The sequence below is a fragment of the Rhinichthys klamathensis genome, unplaced genomic scaffold (genome assembly GCF_029890125.1).
Source record: "Rhinichthys klamathensis goyatoka isolate OS25496 unplaced genomic scaffold, OSU_Roscu_1.1 h1tg000168l_1, whole genome shotgun sequence".
Taxonomy (NCBI): domain Eukaryota; kingdom Metazoa; phylum Chordata; class Actinopteri; order Cypriniformes; family Leuciscidae; genus Rhinichthys; species Rhinichthys klamathensis.
The window spans coordinates 1,547,011-1,565,637 of record NW_026606699.1 but is presented as its reverse complement, the minus strand read 5'-3'; the positions used below and the strand labels follow the sequence as shown (position 1 = coordinate 1,565,637).

The window sequence follows — 18,627 nt, the reverse complement described above, 5'->3', positions numbered from 1 at the left end:
AGGAATTAGGACCCGGCAATTATGTGGAGTGTTTCATCTAAATCAATTTAGAACAAGTTAAAGCGACTGGAGACGTCGCTGATATGTTGTGATTTGAGAAAATGAACACTTGACCTGTCTCACTCCAAAGGACGCAAGCTAGAATAACTAGAAAGCTAGAAATAAGGTCTTTGTATGCATTTGCTGTACTAAAATAACCTATGCAATGTTTTTAACATGTACATTATTGTTTACCGTTTTGAGTCAGAAAAGCATGTTGAATTGCAATAATATATAGCATGCATTGCATTAGCAGTGCTTGCATTTTAATATATTGCATTTGGGGGGGGCTGAAATTCAACATGATTGTATATTTAAGCTGTGAAAATCTGAACTGAAAACATTTCCCTTTTTTTAAACATTGAATATTTTGGAAATTAAATCCGGAAGGTAAATCTAGTTTATTTTAATGGAATTGTGTGTGAAATTATTCATTTGAAATACTCACAGGTTAACTTGTTGAATTTCACACCCCATGCATTTTTTTTAATTAGTGCAATTTAACATGCTTTTTTGTTTCAAAGTCATGTGTCATTAATTTACTTCCATAGGGTCAATAAGATTTTTCAAAATATATGAATACTTTAATTCATCAAAGATCGAATAAATTGACATTTTTACAATTATGATGTTATAAAAGATTTCTATTTTAAATAAATGCTTTTTCAAACTTTCCTTTCATCCTGAAAAAATGAATCCTGAAAAAAAAAAACGATCATGGTTTCCGCAAAAATATGAAGCAGCACAACTGTTTTCAACATTGATGATAATATTCAGAAATGTTTCTTGAGCAGCAAATCAGCATATTAGAATGCTTTCTGAAGGATCATGTGACACTGAAGACTGGAGTAATGATGCTGAAAATTCAGCTTTGATCACAGGAATAAATTACAGTTTAAAATATATTTAAATAGAAAACAGTTATTTTAAATTGTAAAAAATATTCCACAATATTACTGTTTTTTAACTATTTTTTAATCAAATAAATGCAGGATAAATGAGCAGGATAATGTATTTCTGGTTGTGATTTATTTTCAATGGACTTCACTTTCATCTGACTGTAGCTGAAGTCTTCTCCTGAGTTGACATGCTGCTTCGAGTGTGGAGATCCTCAAGCTGCTGTGGCGTGACATGACGCCAGACACGTGTCAGACCTAATGCATATCTTCACACTCTTGCAGGAGGCTCCGGCTGTCCGAACACCAGCGCCCTACAGGAGGTGCGGAACTGTAATGAGCATCCCTGCATCGTGTATCACTGGCAGACGGGCCCCTGGGGACAGTGTGTGGAGGACACCACCACATCCACTCTCAATACCTCCTCCAGCGCAGACAAATCCACCTGCACCATGGGCGTGCAAACACGCAAGATCATCTGCGTAAAAGTCAACGTCGGACAGGTGCCACCCAAAAAGTAAGCTTTTAAAAGGGTCATTTTGCTTCCCTTCTCTGAAGAATGTTGTATGTAAATAGCATTTCATACGATTGGCTCACCTGTTTGCATGTGAAATGAGTGACAAATTCTGACAGGGCTTACAGGTTGGGGATTTGCTGTTGGGTGCAGTATAGTTGGCATTGCAACATCCTTCAACAACTTCCTTTTTGCAAATTATTTGTTATAATTGACAGGCTAGGTTTCAGAAAACTGAATAGCTGTCTCTTAGGGTGTATTCACACCTGCCTTGTTTGGTTCGATTGAATCGAACTCTAGTTCGTTCCCCCCCTTGGTGCGGACCTTTTGGGCGGGTGTGAATACAGCAATCGAACTCGGGTGCGGACCAAACAACCGAACCGAGACCCAGCTGAAGAGGTGGTCTCGGTACGGTTCCAAATGAACTCTGGTACGGTTCGTTTACGGTGTGAACATGAACCGACCCAATTGCAAGAAAGCACTGCGCCTTTGAGTTAACAGGCTTCCGTAGTCGGAGTTGCGTTATGGGAAAGTGATCTGTTGTAGCCTACTACATTACATCTGTTGCACGTCTTTCTGCGCGTCGTGTGAGTGCATCATTGGAATGGAATGAATGAATGAGTGTGTGCATCAGGACATTCACATACAGAGCGTTCTCTTTAGTCTAATCGCGCATAGATGCAAAAAAAAGCATTTGCAGTTCATATAATGTAACGATAGTTACAATACAAGGATGATGCTGCATTAATTTACGTTAAGCCTTTTTTGCACTTCCTGATTTCCCTACTTGAGAATCCTTGTCCAATGAATGGACGACCTTAGCACACGTGTGGTTTTGTTTACAAATTTTGGTTCACTTGCAAAAAGAGCAGTGTGAAAGCGAACCGTACCAAAAAAAAAAAAAAAAAAATTATTTGGTCCGGACCAAAGCAAGTGAACAATCGGACTTTCCTGGTGTGAATACACCCTTATTCTCATCAAGCCTGCATTTATTTGATCAAAAATACAGAAAACAAACTGTAATATTGTGAAATAGTATTACAATTTAAAATAATGGTTTTCTATACTTTAAAATATAATTTATTTTCGATGATGCAAAGCTGAGTTTTCATCAGCCATTACTCCAGTCTTCAGTGTCACATGATCCTTCAGAAATTTGAATATGCTAATCTATTGTACTTCATTTTCATTGTTTTTATGATACATTTCCTTTCAAAATCCCATTATTCTAATTTATCTAGACATTTTACTTTATTTTTTTAATTTTCATCATTCTCAACTGTGATTCTCATAGCTCTAATATTATATTTAAGGTCAAAGATGGGTTATGTTTGAGTGGCATGTTGTAATTGCTCTACAGAAGTTTGCACGCTCACAAACCCTATCATTCCACTGCAGGCAAACGAGGCTGCGGAAAGCTGAATAAACATGGAGTCACAAACAGGCTAATTAGCACAGTCATTTTCAGACTGCCTAATTTCCTATTGATGATAATAGCAGTAATTAAGAGGGCTTGATTCTTTAATGCAATTTAATCACCACTAGATGAGGGGCCTCTTGAGGCTTAGCACAAACAAACCACCTAAAAATACATCATTGATCCACTTAGACAATGTCCTTCTGACAGTCCTTTGTGGAAACAATAGCACTGGGTTTTTGGCAAAGACAAATTGGGGCTTAGCTATAATATAGAATTTTACACTTGCTTTTAGCCACTTAGGAGTAGACCAGTCTGTGTTTTTAGTCTAGACTGCATGGGTTGAAAATTGCAATGTGATGTAGTGTTGTATTTTAGGATTGCACAAAAAAAAATCAAACATTCCAGCCATTTTTCGATGTTCAGAATGGGGTAGAAATTGCATTGTTCTTTATATATGTTAGGGTAATGCTTCTGTAATTTGATTTTCTAAATTGATTATATTGTGAAAAATGTCATCAGATTATAGTCATGTGGTTGGACCTGCAGTTGAAAAAGTAAGAGAGATTCAGAGGTGGAGTTGTTACATTTTGATGAAAGATTTATGAGGTGTAGTGTGTGTAGTATAATGATGTATTAAAATGAAAAGTGCAAAAAAAAAAACTAAAATTAGGGATGCACCGATATGAAAATTTTGGCCGATACGATAAACAATAATTCTTTATATTTGAAAGCCGATAACCGATATATTGGCCGATGTATCTAAATTCAAATTTCTATATATTTTTTGAGAGAATGAAAAAAAAAAAAAAAGTTCTCACCATTAAAAGCCATGTCCCAAGCACACAATTATAATGTCATAATTTTATCTTGCCTATATGACAGACTTGCACTGCACATGTTGCACTTAACTGTATTTTCCTTTCTTGAAGTGATTCCAATTATATTTCAAGCAATTCAAAACCATCATGGTGAACAGTGCACATCTAAAGTGTCTCAACTAAAGGAAGTAATCCATGATTTATCAGCTTGAATTTTTCAGCCCCATTTTCTTATCGGGCCGATAATGATAACATTAAACATTGAACATACACTATATTGCCAAAAGTATTGGGACACCCCTCCAAATTATTGAATTCAGGTGTTTCAATCACTTCCATGGCCACCGTTGTATAAAATCAAGCACCTAGGCATGCAGACTGCCTCTACAAACATTTGTGAAAGAATGGGTCACTCTCATGAGCTCAGTGAATTCAAACGTTGAAGCGTGATAGGTTGCCAATAAGTCCATTCGTGAAATTTCCTCACTACTAAATATTCCACGGTCAACTGTTAGTGGTATTATAACAAAGTGGAAGCAATTGGGAACAACAGAAACTCAGCCATGAAGTGGTAGGCCATGTAAATTCACAGAGCGGGGTCAGCGCATGCTGAGGCTCACAGTGCGCAGAAGTCGCCAACTTTCTGCAGAGTCAAAAGCTACAGACCTCAAAACTTTGTGTGGCCTTCAGATTAGCTCAACAACTGAGCATAGAGAGCTTCATGGATTAGGTTTCCATGGCCGAGCAGCTGCAGCCAAGCCTTACATCACCAAGTGCAATGCAAAGCATCGGATGCAGTGGTGTAAAGCCTGCCGCCACTGGACTCTAGAGCAATGGAGACATGTTCTCTGGAGTGACGAATCACACTTCTCTGTCTGGCAATCTGATGGACGAGTCTGGGTTTGCTGGTTGCCAGGAGAATGGTAATTGCCTGACTGCATTGTGCCAAGTGTACAGTTTGGTGGAGGGGGGATTATGGTGTGGGGTTGTTTTTCAGGGCTTGGGCTTGGCCCCCTTAGTTCCAGTGAAGGGAACTCTTAATGCTTCAGCATACCAAGACATTTTGGACAATTTCATGCCCCCAACTTTGTGGGAACAGTTTGGGGACGCCCTATTCCTGTTCCAACATGACTTAGTGCGCACCAGTGCACAAAGCAAGGTCTCTAAAGACATGGACGGGCGAGTTTGGTGTGGAGGAACTTGACTGGCCTGCACAGAGTCCTGACCTCAACCCGATAGAACACCTTTGGGATGAGTTAGAGCGGACGCTGCAAGCCAGGCCTTCCCGTACAACATCAGTGCCTGACCTCACAAATGCGCTTTCTAGAAGAATGGTCAATAATTCCCATAAACACACTCCTAAACCTTGTGGAAAGCCTTCCCAGAAGAGTTGTTATAGCTGCAAAGGGTGGGCCAACTCCGTATTAAACCCTACGGATTAAGAATGGGATGTCATTAAAGTTCATGTGCATATAAAGGCAGACGTCCCAAAACTTTTGGCAATATAGTGTATATCGGCCATATATCAACATTTATATGCAGTTGTCAATGCCACAACAGTGTGGCTATGTGGCTTTAGAGGCATTTGATGTGACCCATAACAAAATCAAAATTCACATCCTCACTCAGACCTGCATATCATTTTGAATATCTCGTCTAGACTTGATTGCAGCAAATCATAAATGCGCTCAGTTGTCATGTTTTTGCCCAGGTCTGAGGCAGGAAGAGCTTACGCAGGTTTCCCTTCTCTGAGCCACTTTGTGTCACTCACAGCGTCAGACTGAGAGAAAACTCACAATCACACTGACAGCGGTGTTAAAGCTCAGGGCCCGGACCTTTGATGCGCCTCGCAGAAACTGACAGCTGCTGCAGTTCAACTTTCATCTCCTGCTCTGACTGTGTTAGTTGTTTTTTAATAGGCTTTTTACACTCACCGGCCACTTTATTAGGTACCCCATGCTAGTAACGGGTTGGACCCCCTTTTGCCTTCAGAACTGCCTCAATTCTTCGTGGCATAGATTCAACAAGGTGCTGGAAGCATTCCTCAGGGAGTTTGGTCCATATTGACATGATGGCATCACACAGTTGCCGCAGATTTGTCGGCTGCACATCCATGATGCGAATCTCCCGTTCCACCACATCCCAAAGATGCTCTATTGGGTTGAGATCTGGTGACTGTGGAGGCCATTTTAGTACAGTGAACTCATTGTCATGTTCAAGAAACCAATTTGAAATGATTAGAGCTTTGTGACATGGTGGAAGTAGCCATCAGAGGATGGGTACATGGTGGCCATAAAGGGATGGACATGGTCAGAAACAATGCTCAGGTAGGCCGTGGCATTTAAACGATGCCCAATTGGCACTAAGGGGCCTAAAGTGTGCCAGGAAAACATCCCCCACACCATTACACCACCACCACCAGCCTGCACAGTGGTAACAAGGCATGATGGTTCCATGTTCTCATTCTGTTTACGCCAAATTCTGACTCTAACATCTGAATGTCTCAACAGAAATCGAGACTCATCAGACCAGGCAACATTTTTCCAGTCTTCAACTGTTCAATTTTGGTGAGCTCTTGCAAATTGTAGCCTCTTTTTCCTATTTGCAGTGGAGATGAGTGGTACCCGGTGGAGTCTTCTGCTGTTGTAGCCCATCCGCCTCAAGGTTGTGCGTGTTGTGGCTTCACAAATGCTTTGCTGCATACCTCGGTTGTAACGAGTGGTTATTTCAGTCACTGTTGCCCTTCTATCAGCTCGAACCAGTCTGGCCATTCTCCTCTGACCTCTGGCATCAACAAGGCATTTCCGCCCACAGAACTGCCGCTCACTGGATGTTTTTTCTTTTTCGGACCATTCTCTGTAAACCCTAGAGATGGTTGTGCGTGAAAATCCCAGTAGATTAGCAGTTTCTGAAATACTCAGACCAGCCCTTCTGGCACCAACAATCATGCCACGTTCAAAGTCACTCAAATCAACTTTCTTCCCCATACTGATGCTCGGTTTGAACTGCAGGAGATTGTCTTGACCATGTCTACATGCCTAAATGCACTGAGTTGCCGCCATGTGATTGGCTGCTTAGAAATTAAGTGTTAACGAGCAGTTGGACAGGTGTACCTAATAAAGTGGCCGGTGAGTGTATATGATACTTATCTAGACAATATTGTGAAGAATGAGCCGGAAACAAACTCTGTGTCATGACTGAGAGGGTACAAGACTGCATAGTTTTTACACACTATTCAACATGAGAGCTTTGGTTTCTATCAGATGCCTTTTGGTTCTTTTAGCAGCAGCGAGATGAGATGTTGCATGTTTATCAAAGTGCCTTTCATTTGGAAAAGAATCGGATTCTTTGTGTATCCGATTGGAATCTGATCTAAAATAACTGTCGTACACATTGTGTATCGCAACCGATTTGTGTGTCCATGCCAATCTTTTGTTTTCCGAAATATCTGCATTGGCTTTTATGGCAATGACGTTGCGTTGGTAGGTAGACGCCAACAACAACAACCGCAACATTTAGGGGTTTGCAATGCAGTTGTTGTCTTATTTACAACTTGACAATGTGTAGCCAACTACTCCGTCTTATTAGTCAGCAGTCTGGTATGAGCGGCTTTATTCCGTGCTGTCGTCTCCGCCGGTTTCAAAACATGTCTTCGTTATATCGTAATTTTCTGCTCGTATGTCACTTTGCAACAACACAACCTTGTTTCTGCAGCGACTTTCAGCGTGTTTTCTATGACAACGTCTGATAAAACGTTACATAAATCACTCGAAATCCGATCAGAGCAGTCAGACGGAAAAGGATTTCCAGAAATGCGATTTGAATAGGATTTTAAACCGCATAGGAATGTAGCTTGAAACGGATTTGTAAAAAATTGCATTTGGTGCCGTTCACACCTGGTAAATCTAATCGTATTTCAATCAGATTTCATTCAGATATACACAAATATCGGATTTGGACTGACGGTCTGAACGTAGCCATAGGGCTTTAATACACATGGTAATGAACTGGAACAGAAACAGGTGCATAACCAATCAGAAACCATGGAAACAAACAAGCTCAGGCCTAGAAAACAGAACTAGAATGAATAATTGGTTACTAAAACCATTTTTTGGGGAAATTGAAATAAAGCTGAATTAAAATATAAATATTAGATGAGAAACAAACAAAAATTTGAAATGTTGCCTTGGCAATTAACTGAAATAAGCTTAAGTTGAAGTGCTAAAATTACTAAAACTGAAATAAAAATAAATTAAAGCTAAATGGAAATATAAATAATAATAATAATTACATTAACATAATAAAAATAACAAAAATTAACAAGAAAACTGAAATTATAAAAAATAAAAGTTAATTCAAAATAATAATAAATAATATATAATAATAGTATAAAAATAATGCTAACACTAAAATGAGCAAATGCATGAACTGGATACGCCTGGAAAATTATGTCATTTGAGCTGAGGATGCTACATTAATTATATCTTTGTTGTAAAAAATATTTCTGATTTGGTGATTAAAATTTTTATATATTTTGTTTATTTCCTCATTTAAGTAGAAGTTGTACTTGCATGACTTTGTTTCTGGATGTTCTACACTTCTTGTCAGGTCAAAAATGTTGTACTTTAAAGGAATATCCTATTAATTAGACGTGATTAACAGTGCGGAAACAGTGTTACAATAGTTTCTCCAGAAACTCTAATGAGCTACTTCAGGGAAACCTTCAAGGAAATGTGATCCCTCACTTCATGGTTCACGCTGCTGGTTATGACAGTTAATCCTAATTGAAAAATAATGACAACTTAGAGAGGACAAGGGAGCGATGAATTTGTTCTTCCTCACAGTTAAATGTATGAACTATTTTTTAATGATGCTATTGGAACATTACCAAGTTCCAGTTTAATCCTTTCTCTTCGCAACCAAAACAGTTCGCAATAATAGAGTTACATTTTTTGCAGGTCATTTTCATATATGATATTGCAGTTTAACCATTTGAACTCTTAACTAATTGTAGCAGATAAGAATAGCCATTTTAGCCATTAATATAGTTGAGAATGAGCATCGCCTTTCTTGAAATGTTTCTAATGCTCTGTCAGAAATTTACCCAATCTCCAGGAGAGCCCTGCACACCCAAACCAGATTTGTTTCCCTGGCAGGATTTACCGCTTCTGCTATTGGTATTACGAATAAATCGGCCTTATATATCTGTTGCTTTATTATATTGTGGCAGCTTTGCAACCCTCATGAAACATGGAGCACATGGCGACTCCCTTCACAGTGGAGGATTTGATCAAAGATCAGATTACTGAGTGCCCCTCTGGTGGACTGTTGCATCCCTGTTTATCTTTATCCAGGGGAATTCGACCGAGCCGGAGCAGTGCTTAAAATACAGAAGCAGATTAAAACTAACCCCTGATCTTAAATTGTGGAGCTGTAACAGTGATAAAAGAAGAGTATTACCCAGTGACTGACTACTGTAACAGGATGTGAGGCCTTATCTGCCTCGTCTGGCTGGTACATAATGCAACCGTAGAGCAGGGAAAATGAGATTGGAAAAAAGAGGCATTGTTGTGCTACAGATGCTGCTGAGCCTTGCTCAACAAGGATTCTGATGTAATCCATTGTATGGAGTAAGGCTGGGCAATATAGCTAAAACCAATAAAGCTACAAAAAAATCTAGTTATTTTTCAGCCTTTTGATGATATATACATTATCTTAATCTACAGTATCTTACCGAATACATTTGCTTTGAAATGGCTTAAAGGGAAAGTTCACCCTGAAATTAATAACATTATCAAGATATTTTGAAAAATGTCTGTTTGGGATTATTTGTCCATACAATGAAAGTCAATGGGGTCCAGTGTTGTTTGAATCCCAATGTTGTTTAAAATATTTTCTTTTTTGTAGAAGAAAGTCAGTCATATGGGTTTGGATCGAAATAAGTGTGAGTGAATGAGATTACTTTTTTTTTAGGTGCACTGTCCCTTTAAAAAGGTGTTTGTTTGTTTTTTCAAACATACCCGTGTAGTTTTAAAGTCAAATAATTTCAGACTGTGTATAGTAATGCAAGAAGTAAAATACGTACATTCAGTTCCCACATTTGTTAAAAAAAAATGTACTAAGTATATTTTTACTGAACAATAATACATGAATAAATACCATGGAGACTAAATCTGAGTTTTGAATTGAGTCCATTTGAGCTGATTACAAAAAATGGCTCGAGTTACCATTTCTAATGCTGTTTTGTGAATTCAGTTATCTGAGATGCAGTGCAGATTATTTTGTGAAAAAGGTCAAAGTAATGCAGCGCTACATAGAGGTTGTTTGTTATTGAAGGATGGAGCTGTTAAAAACTATGGACTTGAACTCAACAGCAAACTACCAGCTTCTGTGCGCTGTTCCTCATTTCACATGCGAAGTGTGCTCTCAGAAATCTTACAGGCACAGCAGTATAAATTGCCTGCTTTATTTGAAGGGTCAGAGAGAGCGGAAAATGCTGATAAAGCCTTGACTAAAACAGTCAATGATACTCAGAGGAAAAATAAAATGCTACAAAAGTGTAGAAAACATCCCATATAAGACTCATTTTTGGCACAAACAACAGGGAAATGTCAAGTGAAAGTGTTTGAATACATGTGTGCGCAGGTGACCTGCATTAGTTGTTATATAAATATCAGCCTGTTATATAAATCTTATGTCGATGATTGGGTCTTTGGTGAAAGTGCAACACAGAGCTCTCAGTGTATTCCTGGGCTCTATATATCCACCTGATTTCTGTGATCAAATAACATGCGAGTCACATTTTCTTGCACTGAGAGTCTTGTTTGTCTGTTTGTTGTCTTAGATGTCCTGAAGCCCCTCGGCCGGAGTCAGTGCGACCCTGTCTGCTGCCCTGTAGGAGAGACTGTATAGTGACACCCTTCAGTGACTGGACAGAGTGTCCCACATCCTGTGAAGCAGGTACTCTATTGTTTTATCTGTCTGTCATTCTATCTGTCTCTGTCTGTCTGTCTGTCTGTCTGTCTGTCTGTCTGTCTATCTATCTATCTGTCTATCTATCTATCTGTCTGTCTGTCATTTTTTCTATTGCTCTGTCTACCTTTCTGTCTCTCTCAGCAGGTCTGATTGGGCAGAATAATAAACAGTTTCGCTATCGAGTGGTCATCCAGATGCCAGCTAATGGAGGTCAGGAGTGTCCGGACGTCCTTTACGAGGAGAAAGGCTGTGCGACTCCATCTGTGTGTCCGGGTTACAGGTGCCTCTGCCTCTACACTCATCAGTTATTCTGAGCTCTATCTCACATCTATGGATGACACTCAGTATAGATTTCTGCTCAAATTGGCTTTATGCACAGCTTCACTACTTCCTGAACTTCAGCCAGCCCTTTGTTTCCTATCTGTCATTATTAGACAAACTGATTAATCCAGGTGTGCCTGGCCTCAGTAACAATAATCAGGCACACCTGGATTAATCAGTTTGTCCAATAATGACAGACAGGAAACAAAGGGCTGGCTGAAGTTCAGGAAGTAGTGAAGCTGTGCATAAAGCCTATTGATCTTCTTGAGTAAATGAAGATAAGTAAACCTATAGGAAATAGGAATAGTCTCCCCAAAAATAAAGATTCTGTCATTATGTATTCAACCTCTTGTCATTCAAAACATGCATGCAATTCTTTTTCTCAGTTCTCAAAAGTAAAATAGTTAATTCTGATAAAAAAGAATGAAGTCAAGTAACGCTGGTATCAGATTGTGGACTGCTTAATTAAGATGAGTTCATTTTCTAAGGCAGTGGGTTTCCTGATATTAAGTCCGCTAATTATGATTTTCAGTGTGCTAACTGATCAACCTCTGATAATTATAATGATATCACTTTGAATTTGCAGGTGGAAAACACACAAGTGGCGTAAATGTCAGCTGGTCCCATGGAGCATCCGCAGAGACAGTAAAGGAGCTCAGGAGACCTGTGGAGCTGGAGTCCAGACTAGAGGTTCGTCAGCTGGCATGTACAACACTAATCTTTCACCTGATGGCCACATTCACAGTGTTTAGCACACTGCACAACTATGTGTACAATTCATTCGTAGTGGATTTCCCCACGGTGTCCAGATACTGTGTTTCTGTATGCAATAACCATCATTTTGGTACATTATCTGATCTAAGATCTTCTCTTGAATCTGTGAATTTGTATTGCTTTCTTTCAGAACGGGCTGATTTCCATTCTACTTTATTCCTCTGAGTTTGTTGCTTTATCAGTTAAAGTATTTTAATAATCGTTTTGTTCACGGTTGTTTTAGGTTCTTTTCATGCCTTTTTGTAACCTCTTTTAGACATTCCTGTCACTCATAAGGCAGTGGAAGACTTTATTATGAATTATGCTGGTATAGATATTGGTCTGACAAAGGCTTCCATCACACTAGACTTCACATTTGCCCTTCAGTGCATGTCAGGAGCAGAAGCAATCCTTCAAACTCTTGATCTGATTGCTCTCGACAGTACGGAAGGGCGTCTTTGTGTTGCCGTCATCACTCTATTGAACTCTGTAGTGCCCCAAAGTTTGACCTAATGGTTCCTGTTTACTCGTCCTCACGTCACTTCCAACGTGACAGTGTGTCTTAATAGATTACACAGCCTCACTGGAATGACAAAAGCTTAACAGGCCTATCTTTACAAATGTAGTAACTCTCTGAACTGCTCATGTTGGACTCATGTTGTCTTAATAGTGGTGCATATATTTATATGGACCATATCATTATTGGGTTCTAGCCTTTTATTATTATATTATTTTATTCATGTATTTTCTTTTCTCATATTATTATTTTTTATGTTTTAATATAATGTATCATTTTTCATTAAAAACTAAGCTTACTTTTATAGCTGATCATTTCAGTGCTTGAAACATTTAGTGTTTGCTTTTTTCATTTACATATGGAACATCATTTAGAATAATTCATTTAGAATAATTTTAACATTAGATAAGATAATTATCTATCAGTATTGTCCAAAATATCTAGCATGCATTTAATGTACTTTTTATTTTTAAGAATTTTAATAATTGGGATCACAATGGAATATTGGGGTTTATCTATTGAAATATTTACACCTAGGAAAAAAGTCATGGAAATTTCTTTAGCGAATATAAATGGTTTTTAGTTATGTTTCACTATATAATATTTCAGATATTGTCTTATTGGACACCCCACTTGAAAAACGTTTTTAAATCATGTATTGTAAATTAGAAAGCATATATTATATTCAGTAATTATTATATACATTTATTATACATTTTAAATTCTACATTAAATATAAATGGTTTTTAGTAGTGTGTCAGTCGATTAAAAAATGAACTAGATTAATCACACATTTTTACTGTAATTTATCGCAAAGTTTTTTTATATATTTTTATAACAGTAATAATTTCACAGTTAATCTCCAAATTAATGTAGAAACAATATAAAGACAGTATATTTTTTGTTTAATGGCATATTTTTATGAATGAAGGCCAGTATCACCAATACTAATACAGCAACTGGTGTCTATGAAATGTATTCCTATATTAGGAAATATACAGAAATTGAATAAAGTTATCAAGCAGTCTGCACTGCATAAATTGTAAATTAAATATAGATTAATCCTTATTAAAGCTACAAAAGTTCTTTAGTCAAGAGCAGTGAGTTGTTTTCTCTGTTACCTTAGTTCGTTGATTAACTTTACTGACAGACTGCATTATTGGCTGCTGTCACTTTAAGAGCAGCCGCTCCTGAACATGACGCGGATCTCAGCTCTCACAACTTTAATTTAAGACTTTGTTTAACTCATTTAAGACTCCTTTTATGAGGATACTCGACAAAACGGACAGTTCAGTTGCATAATTGTGTGTGTTATTGTTCGTTCAAGCGTCTTTCTGTGCGTCGTGTGTCACATAGACAAGACATTCACAGACAGCGCGTTCTCTTTTGTCGCGCTTGAATGATTTAAAAGCATTTGCATAAATAAGATCTTATTAGCGTGATCATATAATGTAACGCTAGCTAAGGAATGACAGAAACTGGGGGGAAAATGGCATGCGTTAACCCATTAACGTTGACAACACTGGTTTTTAGTTATGCTTTGAAATAATTTTTCAGATATTGCTATACACAAAGTCTTATTGGATCCTAATAAGTATAATTGGGGAACAACAGGGGGGAAATTATTTAATTATATAAAAACCACAGAAATATAATGCATAATTTAAACTGGTTTCTCATCAAAGTGAACAGCATGACTCTCTCTTTCTCTTTCTCTCTCTCTCTGTTCTATAAATAAGCATCTTCTGTTCACCTGCACCTTTTCTCTCAGTGTCTGGTGCTGTGCCACATCCTCTCTGTAATCAGCAGGAGTCTCACCGCTGTGTGTGTGTGTGTGTGTTTGATCTGCAGCTATCTCGTGTAGGCAGCTGGATGGGACAGTGGCTGATGTTGTGCAGTGTCTGAAGTTTGCCAGCAGCATGCCTGTTATGAGCCAGCCCTGCCTGTTACCGTGCAGAGACGACTGCCAGCTCACCAACTGGTCCAAGTTCTCTCCTTGCAGCTCGGACTGTGTAGGGGTTCGTACGCGGAGGAGAGCTCTCGTGGGTAATTAGGACATATGCATCATTAACACTGTGGTTTGAACTCAGGAGGTTGCTGCTTCCATCCCTGCAAGCAGTGAGGTATTACTGTACCATTAGTTTCCATGAGCAAATCACTGAACCAGAGCTAGCATAAATGCTAAATGACTTGTAGCACAAGGGATTATGGAATGATATAATTTACTATGGTGTGTATACAATGCCAAAAAAAGACAATATACAATATTTTACAATATTCAGAATATCTTGATTTATGTTTTCTGCTTTTATTTAGTAAAAAACTTAGTTTTGTAAAATATATAACATTTAAAAAAATTCACAGTATAAAAAAACTGTAAAAACACTGTATATCAGCTTTATACACAATTTAAGATATGAAAAATAATCAATTTCTTATATATTACCAGAAAAAAACTCACAAATACATCATGAATATTGGATATATCACCCAGTTGTTATACTGTATATAAACATGCATGCTTTAGCTTCATATCATGTCCAAGAATGGTACTTTTTGTAAGAAAGCAGCTGCGAGACACGATGAGTCTGGCTGTTAGAGTTGACCTCAGTGTTCATGACTCATTCATTAGTGAGCTTAATTAATACCGTAATCAACACTTAACTCCTCTGATTTCAGGAAAAAGCAAGAAGAAGGATAAGTGTAAGAACAGCCAGATGTACTCGCTGAGCGAGACTCAGTACTGCCCCTGTGACAAATACAACGCTCAGCCTGTGGGTAACTGGTCTGACTGCATCCTGCCCGAGGGCCGAGTGGAGAGCGCTCTGGTCATGAAGGTACAGGGTGACATTAAGGAGTGCGGGCAGGGCTACCGGTACCAGGCCATGGTGTGCTACGACCAGGATAACAGGCTTGTGGAGACTTCACGCTGTAACAGTCATGGTAAGAAGTTCATCATGTAACTCTTACCTTAGAGCTGACGTCATGACAAGCATTAGGATGTAATTATAGTTAGCCGACTTTGCTAAGTAACCTTCCTAGACTGCGCTAAACTCATTTATATTCATTAGCCAAGACAAGCCATGGTAAAAAATCCCATCCCATGAAGAAGTGACTCTTAAGTCCTTGCACACTAGACACGTTCCCCCTTCAGATTTATGTGCCAAGTGGATTTTTAAAATGCAGCTTGAATTTTTTTTTTTTTTTTTTTTTTTTTTTTACATTTATTACCAGCCAGTCTAAATAGTGTTACTGTTTTTATGGACTTTTAGTTACGCTGCATCCCAGTTCGCCTACATAGACTATGCCCTAAAAGTATGTACTGTTTTTGTGAAGAAAAAGTACATACTTCTGAGTGTGTTGCAGAAGAGTATAGGCAAGTTTTGGGACAAACTACAGTACCGCTCTGTCTTTTAGTTACGTGCATCCAGTCACTGTTTAAACTGCCCTGTCAATCATCTTGTCACAGTTAAAATCCTCCACATTCAATTTAATTTAATTTCCTACTGTATCAGAGATAAATATACCCTCTGTTCAGTTTAGTTCTTCTCTGGTGTCTTCAAGGTTAAGGTTGGATTGTGTTGCTTCTGTTTTCTTCTTCTGTGTCTTCATGTGCCAGAGTGTTTTGTTTGGTTTATTTAGTTTAATAAAGTTAATGGATCCTCTACTTGCTTCCTTGTGTAACCAACCCGTGACAACTTTTTTTTTTTTTTTATGTTTTAAAGCTGATAATATAAGTGCTTGAAGCATTTAAAACTGTAGCTTTAGCAATATTTTTTAAATATTTGATTTATTTATTTAATTTGAATAAAAATAAGCAACTTTTGAAGAATTTTAATTAATAGGTTTGCACAGCCATGGAAAAGCCTGACAAAATAAAATTGTTATTTTTATGCCTGGAGGTTAATGAAATGGAAAAGAAAAACATCTATTCAAATGGAAACAAATAAAATTTTAAGTCATGCTTTAAACTGTTCTATTTTAAAGCATAATTGTGTTCAAATAGTTTGTATGTCAGCGCCGATAGCCTCGTGGGGAGTGTGCCAACATGTAGCGCCGTTGTGCTTCGGGAGACCCGAGTTCGAGTCCCGGTCTCGTCGCCCCTCTCTCTCTCTCTCTCTCTCTCTCTCTCTCTCTCTCTCTCTCTCTCTCTCTCTCTCCCACCTCACTTCCTGTCTAGCTAATGTCCTATCCTAGTAAAAGGCAAAAACGCCAAAACAATAAATAAATAAAAGTTTGTATTCAAAAAATTATGATAAAAAACTATCATTCATGTCTAAATTTGGTGAGTCCAATCAAGTCGTACCTACCACATATGATTTGCTTTATACTGAAAATCTTCTCATCCTCACTTCAAGTCAAGTCCAAATTGAGTCCTATTTTGGCTAATAACAGCCCACTTAGGAACAGGGTAGTTTTATGTTTTCTGCAGTTTAGGGGCAGGTGAATCACACCTCCATTTGATCATTTGTTGTTTCATCCCTTTTAATTCGTCATTGTCTATAACTTCCTCTCTCTAGTGACCTTTCTTCTGCTCTGTCTTTAACTGATCTCCTCCCTCTGTTAGTGAAGCTTTTGGTGCATTGCTCACTTAATCTTGTTATTTGTATGACGAGCAGGCTGGTAAGAGCGCCAGGCGCTGCTCGGTTGGTTTTGCCCTCTGTCCGAGTGGCTGTTTCGCCCGGCTGATCTCCAGGTATAAATCTCTGCCCTCATTAAAGACCGTATGCTGTCCGCGGGACTGGGCCTAATCAGAGCTGACTTTAACCACTGGCAGATACTCTCCCTTTTGCAGCACACGGCCCACGTGGGGTTGGCAATTGAGAACGGGTTCTCATTCAGGACCGGATCCTTTCTCTTTTTTTTTCTTTTTTTTTTAGCATGAATAATTTTAATCCTAATGATTTTCATAAATAAACACTGCAATATAAATAATCTAAATATTATTTTTTGTATTTGTATATTTAATATTTATATTCATACTGTGCATTTTCTAAATATTTATATATTTTTTTTTAAATAGAAAAATAATATAATAAAAAACTACATATTTTTATATTATTTGTATTTATAAAATAATTATACACATTTTTATATTGATACATTTATTATCTATATTTATTATTTGAATTTGTATATATTTATATATTTATTCTTTATATAGAAATAAAGAATAAATATAAATATTTATATAAATGATTATATGTAAAAATCTGTAAAATCTTAAAAATGAGCTTTGGTGACTAACTATATAAAGTTGCTAGTTTACTGGTAACTTTAGTAGGAAATGCAATCTTATACATGGTCTAATTTGAACTCTAATAATGACCCTAATTTTAGTTTAATCATCTACTAAAGAAAATCCATTGCAATTTATGGTGCTATATGCTATTTAAATAGTGATGCTTGATTGGGCAAACATCAATAATAAATACTGATGATAATGATGAGCAGCCCACATTTAAAAACTGTGAAATGAGAGTTGTCAAATGATAATGAAGTAAGAGTTGCCATGAGCTTAAAATAATCCTGGCAAAAGGCTCAAATGTTGTATTATTCAGTTACTTCCTCTACTTTATTTCCCATGAGTTCAAAGACTTGAGAATTGAACTCCACAACTGATTTAAGTCAAATTATTTGCCAGAAAACATCACTGCATCACGAATGCCCTCCCGGGGACATTCCCATGGAATCAGATGAAGTTTCACCACTTCATGGGCTTCATGGATCTCCATGTGGCGTCTCTTAAACCTCCTCGGAGTGGTGATGTCATCAGCAAATCCCTCATCATCTTTCATTATCTTTTTTCCTCAATCCCATTACTCTCTCTGTCAAAATCTTTGTTCCAAAACCCAGTGAGCTGCTACGTAGGCTGCATTTTAAGGTATCGTCAAAGGCAGCATCGCATATATCCTTCACGGAAAAGACAATCCTATAGTGCATTGCGACAGCCTCGGTGAAAAAAATCCAATATGTGGATGAAAAAAAATGAATGTTGATTCTAAATATAGCGATGTAATTCAGAAAATACTGACAAATACTAATAAAAAGAATGAAATCCAATTAAAAATGGACTACTTTACCCAATATGTGTTTGTGCTGTGTGTTTTTATGCTTATTAGAGTAACACATCATGTAGAACATTCCCAATCGGTCACATGTGACATTGCATCTCAGTTAAGATACTGTCAGAGGCAAGCTCAGAAGGTTTTGGAGCCGAGCCGTTCGCTCTCTCTCACTGGGTTAATCACCACAGTTCCTCTTGATAGAAGGTCATGTCTTACATGCTGCCTTAGGCTACTAAAGAAATCATTAAATACTCTCATATCTCTTCTCTAAAAAGGGCTAAACATAAATGCATGTTTATTTCTGAA

The 18,627-nt window shown here is 37.7% G+C and overlaps 1 protein-coding gene across 1 annotated transcript in view; it reads left to right on the top strand.

Annotated features, from left to right (window-relative positions):
* LOC130091562 (thrombospondin type-1 domain-containing protein 7A) overlaps positions 1-18,627 on the top strand; it is a 130,404-nt gene that overhangs the window by 85,995 nt on the left and 25,782 nt on the right. The window contains exons 8-13 of the mRNA XM_056259504.1: positions 1,221-1,452; positions 10,532-10,647; positions 10,807-10,942; positions 11,570-11,673; positions 14,105-14,299; positions 14,933-15,196. Of these exons, the coding sequence (XP_056115479.1) occupies positions 1,221-1,452; positions 10,532-10,647; positions 10,807-10,942; positions 11,570-11,673; positions 14,105-14,299; positions 14,933-15,196 (1,047 nt within the window). The remainder of the gene's footprint in view (positions 1-1,220; positions 1,453-10,531; positions 10,648-10,806; positions 10,943-11,569; positions 11,674-14,104; positions 14,300-14,932; positions 15,197-18,627) is intronic.